This window comes from Teleopsis dalmanni, chromosome 2 (genome assembly GCF_002237135.1).
Source record: "Teleopsis dalmanni isolate 2A chromosome 2, ASM223713v2, whole genome shotgun sequence".
Lineage (NCBI taxonomy): Eukaryota > Metazoa > Arthropoda > Insecta > Diptera > Diopsidae > Teleopsis > Teleopsis dalmanni.
In genome coordinates this window covers 183,683,908-183,689,523 of record NC_051847.1, presented here as the reverse complement: position 1 = coordinate 183,689,523, position 5,616 = coordinate 183,683,908, and the positions used below count along the sequence as shown (strand labels likewise).

The 5,616-nt window shown below is 29.0% G+C and overlaps 1 protein-coding gene across 1 annotated transcript; it reads right to left on the bottom strand.

Annotated features, from left to right (window-relative positions):
* Positions 1–3,420: 3,420 nt before the first annotated feature.
* Positions 3,421–5,214, bottom strand: LOC119681070 (high affinity copper uptake protein 1-like). The gene is made up of 2 exons (XM_038094139.1): positions 4,652–5,214; positions 3,421–4,135 (listed from the first exon to the last, which is right to left on the bottom strand). The coding sequence occupies exons 1-2, from the start codon at positions 4,778–4,780 to the stop codon at positions 3,656–3,658; spliced, it is 609 nt and encodes a 202-aa protein (XP_037950067.1). The 5' UTR covers positions 4,781–5,214; the 3' UTR covers positions 3,421–3,655.
* Positions 5,215–5,616: the final 402 nt, after the last annotated feature.

The following is a 5,616-nucleotide window of genomic DNA, read 5'->3' as shown; positions in this document are numbered from 1 at the left end:
CAAATAATATTTTATTCTCAATCCGTTAAAGTACTCAACCACAAAAAATGCTTAAATAAACAATGATCAACTAAAACAAATAATACCATCAAATAATACCATCATTTCGATCAAAGAGAAGAAACAAAGTTCTAGCTTAAGATCTTTATCTGTTAAAAAAAAAATTTACAAATTATCACAATCCAATTAAATGAAGCTTCGCAGTAGAAATAATATCAGTTATTATACTTTTAAGTTCTATTTATTTCACTCCGATCAGTGCTCACCTTCCTATATGAAACCATAAGGGTTACAAAAATCAAAGACGCAGCTAATAGCACCAAGAAAATATAAAAATAATATGCAAAAAATAGTTTATAATAATATAGGTATATGAAAGTACTACCTAGTTGGAAAATAAACTTCCACAAGTAATTTAATTATAAACAATTTTAATGTAAACTAGAGAATCATAAAAAAAATATTTAACTACTAGTTTGAGAGCTTTTAAAGTGAGCTTAGTTTTCAAGACAAAAGCTTTACTGTCAAAGCTTACCACTCATCACGGAGGGTAAAACTATTTATGAGAGGAAATAACAATACAATGTGTTGGTCTTCAAGTCATATCAAGAAAATTATTCTATGTCAAAGCGAAAAGACACTATTTATGCTATATATACGTATAAATAAAGATTTTTTCATTTATATTTAAAGTTGTTTATTCTAATTAAATTTTTATTGTTATTTAAATATCGCAATATATAATAATAATTTAAAAGAAGTAATGATAATAATGACTATAATGTATTTAAAATGTTAATTTCTTATAATACAAATTATTTTATATTAATTTTTAAATAATATGAAAATTGAAATATTATTAATTTAAAATAGATTAGATTAATTTAGAAAAGATTAGATTTATAACAGTAAAAACAGATCTTGTATTGTAATGTTTATACAGCACATTAACCCCTTCATCGCTCACACGGAACGACAAAATGGTCAAGTACCATATTTCAGAAACAAACCTAAATCCGCACATAGTCTGGCCTGAGCTTTGTTTCCTGTTCAACGCTAACACCAATAAAATCCTGGTATTAGTGTTCAACCTTAGGAGTTCTACCAACTGGCAAACACCCGCGAGTGACGCTAAGGTCAATAACCCTATTCCCTAAACCTTAAGAACTGTTGATGGCAAAATAAGATATTCTAGGCATACCCCAATAATATATATAGTCACTACAATATATATTATATTAAATAAGTATGCAAACTACTTAACCTCAAACCATAACCAATTAAACATATTATATATATTAATAATACTGCAACATACTAAAAAATCAAATATTAAAATAAAAATTAAAAATAAAAACTAAATTAAATTAAAAATTAAAAATTAAAATTAAAATTAAAATTAAAAATTAAAATTAAAATTTAAATTAAATATTAAATAATAAATATTAAATACTAAAAGTCTTATCTGTCCATACAAACGTCCGTACAAAATGGATTTGAAACCTACGAACTCCTTTTCAGGAGCTAAAAATCTCAGTCCTCTAACAGTTTCCTCTTTTCGAAATGCAGGATGTCCTTTAAAGACTTCCTAATACGGATATCAAACGGGTATGGAATTATTTGTAAAAATTAAATATTTTTATTTTATTCTTAAAATAATTAATTCTTTTCTTTACATTTTATGTAAATAGAATGTGTATGTACAATCTATGAGCAATGAAATTTTTTTATTATTCACCAAATGACTGTACAAAACTGAATTTGTTGAAAACTACTTAAAAATTTTACAATTTAATTAGTTTTTTTTTATGTGAGAGAAAAATTGTTCGATTATAAAACTTTCCGTGTTTAAATATATAAATTAAACAACTTTAGAATAACTTTAGATTATAAAAACATCATAAACATGCAATAATTCAGTAATTTTCATTTGCATATTTTACAATACATGGAAAATAAAATTTTACGGTAGTTTTTTGAAATATTTTCCATTTTTTATATACCGATATAGTTATAAAATATAGACATAAAACTTAAGTGATCATAAAATTAAGACCATTGTGATATTAACACTGTTGTTAGTTTAATTTACTTTTGTTGCAATTAAATTTAACAATCTGTTGTTAATATAATGTAATTGAATAATAAATTTAAGAAACAGTTCACACCAGTATTTACTATAACATAATAATGTATATTTAAGTTTTTTGTATTATTAATAGCCTTCAAGTACATACTTTGTAGGAGTAATGGTGAGAAATAATAGGCTTTCGATTTTTAATCTAATCTATGTAGCATTTGGCGACAGTAGTGTCAAATATAATTGGGTCATTCTCCATATGTAACAATAGAAATGGTACTACTGTTGCACCGATTATCCCTGCCTACCTAGATTATTTTTTTTCTTTAATCACTTTAAAAAATTACACAAGTAACCCATCAATTTTTGAACAATTTTGTCCATTTTCTATCCATCCATCTTCTCTCATCCATCGCACCATCAACGCATGAAATCACTTTCTATCTAATGAATACTTAGTTTTTAGGTTGAGTTTAAATTGATTAAATTTTAAATAAGTACGCTTGATGTTTATTAAGGTCTTTTGGTGATATATATTGTCGAGCAGTATTTATAGTGGAACGCACACAAGAGCTGCCTTTTAAGTCCTGCACCTAACAATAAAAACATAGTAATTAATCAGTAACAATGGTTTTATTATTTTTCGAAGTATGCGCCATGATCAATACATTTTTACATTCGATTTAAATAATTTTCGAAATAGTATAGGGTCTGAAATTTGTACTAATTTCTGCCCTACATAAATATATAATAATTATATAATATTCATTTTGAAGTTGGTGTCTCCAAAACTAGAGTTTTGAACGATCGGTCATTTTTTCTTAATATTTAGGAACAAGAAGAAATCATTAGGTGCCAGGTAGGGACTGTAAGGCGGTTGACCCATATATAATAATTATATAATATTCACTTTGAAGTTGGTGTCTCCAAAACTAGAGTTTTGAACGATCGGTCATTTTTTCTTAGGTGCCAAGTGGAGACTGTAAGGCACTTGACCCATCAATTCGACGTTTTGAGACCCCAAAAACTCTGATGTGATGCGATGTGTGGGAGCTCACATTGTCGTGTTGGAGTGTGAACTTCCTTCGACGATTAATTTTCTTCAATTCTCCTAAGACTTCCAGCAACTGAATGGTTGTATATCACTCAAAATTTGCAATTCTATGTTGTTCAAGTGGTGTAGTTATTGCAACTATTTGCTTGGACGGTCAAAAAACATGTATTGCGTATTTCAAAATACCTATATTGAATATAGAAATATTTTTATCATATATCAAACACAACTGAACTAAAATATTATCTCATTCCATATTATAACAAGAAATTTAAAACAGTGACAATTTATGTGAGAATATAGAAACCTTTATTGAAAGTAGAAGCATAGATATAGATACATTTTTGTGTTGTAAAAAAGCAGCACTTGCGTTACTAGCCTTTTATAAAAAACCAATAAATTAAAATTTCAAATGCTAGAATATATACAATAAAGAATATTATTAATTTTTCCAAATATAGAGCCAATATTGATTATAGACTTTATTATTTAAAATATGCATATACAACATAATTCATTATTTAATGACAGCAATCATCATCAAACATATCTTGTTTGATCCACCCGAAGAGTAGATAACCCAAAGATAGACCCAACACTACAGCCAAGCACAACCAATAATTAAAAGTCATGAAGATCAACATCAGCAGGTAGGAAATAATAATCTGTATCACTTTGAAGACCGTTTGCACTAGATGTGATGGCGATGTAATGCGTGCGAGAAAGCTTTCATTTTCAAATTTATCAGTCAATGGTGTGTTGGAAGAGGCACGCGCTGGTGTAGTTGTACTGACGACAATATCATTACGTTCCTGTCTCTTCTTAGCACGATAATTAGCTTCCTTTTTATTAGTATATTTTAGTAGATAGAAACGTGCAAATTTCAGTGCTTCAAGACCAAAAGCCACCAAGAATATAACAAAAGCCGATATAACAAATTGGGTAACAGTACTTGCCAACCAACTATCGAAGAGTATGCGTTCACAGTGACCACCATGGAACTAAAATTAATAATATGTAGTATATTAAAAATATGAAAAATATATATAAAAAAATTTATATTATATTATTAATTTATATATAATATATGTGAAAGCTTTTTAAATATTTTCTTGTACTTTTTCTTTGTCCGCTGAAGACTAGCGATCATGCAATTTCGTTGTAATTCGCAGAGCTTTTAAGGCCGTAATAATTACGACATCAAATGGAGCTTTTCAGACGTGGCTTGCACGATAAAGACTATTTGGATATGTATATATGTATGAACTATTTTACTGATTATACATTGATAAAAACAATTTGTTAACTAAACGCGTTTTGGGATTATGTTGTTGGCAAATAGTTCTTCTTCTTCTTCATTTTCTTCTTCTTCTTTACTTCTTGAAAATTAACGCTCGTCTGCAAAGTGTTTTCGTTTCGGATTTAATGTATCGCTGAAGTATTTACACAAATGTGTACATCATAAACTTGTACGAAGTTAATCAAATAAATTTATTAAGTCAACAAAGGTAACTTACCGTCATAATCATCGGGCAGTCGTCTAAGCCGTCACCAACAACATCCATCTGCTGTTGCTGTTGCTGTTGTGTTGGGCTATGATGATGGTGTTGGTGCTCATGTTGGTGCTGGTGATGATCGTGTTCCATTGTGAAGCAATATTGTTACAATATTTATTTTCGGTGCTCTATGTTTTGGTCTGGTAACGCGATATATGCGAATAACGTTGCTTTAACGCGCCTCACAATATTATAACTGAAAATCCACACAAACGTGTTGTGGTTTTTGAATAGCTTAAAAATAAATTTTTGAATGATATCTTCTGAGCTGAGTTAGCTTTGAGCTGGGCTTGGTTGTGTAGCCAAAATAAAATTATACGTTTGATGGTGCAATAGCCGTTGTTGTCTGAGCGGTTCGACCAGCACTGGAAGCTTGTTTTAGCTTTACTTTTAATAAAAGTTCATATTATTTGGAGAGCTTACGATCTGAGTGCAGTGCAGATATAACCTTATACTCAAAGTGGACAATAATGAGACTGAGATTTGTTAACTTCCACAGAGAGTCTGAGTTACAAATTGTTTCATCTTCAATTCCAAACAAGCCGATAAATATTATGTAAATTTTTTTAACATTCATTTAAGTTATTTATATTGTATTAAGTAAAAAATTCAATACAATATTTCTTCTTTGGTTATTTAAATAAAATATATTTGTAAACAAAACAAAAACTTTTTATATAAGCAATTCGAAGCCATGAGAGCGGCGCCTGATATAAACTAGTTTTTCCAAGCATTTCAATTTAAATTTGTTATTTTACAATTCAAATGCAATTTTTATCTGTGCAATACAAAAACGAATTGCGCTGTTTTAGAATTGCACCAGAGTGAGTCTACCACTCTAGTACGCCGTACGTCGTGCTTTGAGATTCAATGCAGTTGTTTCTCAAGGTAGTCAGTTACGGGCACAAATTCGTGGTAGCATAAAG

Coding starts and splice junctions, on each gene's coding strand:
- LOC119681070 (XM_038094139.1), bottom strand. CDS start 4,780: ATGGAACACGATCATCACCAGCACCAACATGAGCACCAACACCATCAT. Junction 4,136..4,651: donor ACTGCCCGATGATTATGACG/GTAAGTTACCTT, acceptor TATTAATTTTAG/TTCCATGGTGGTCACTGTGA.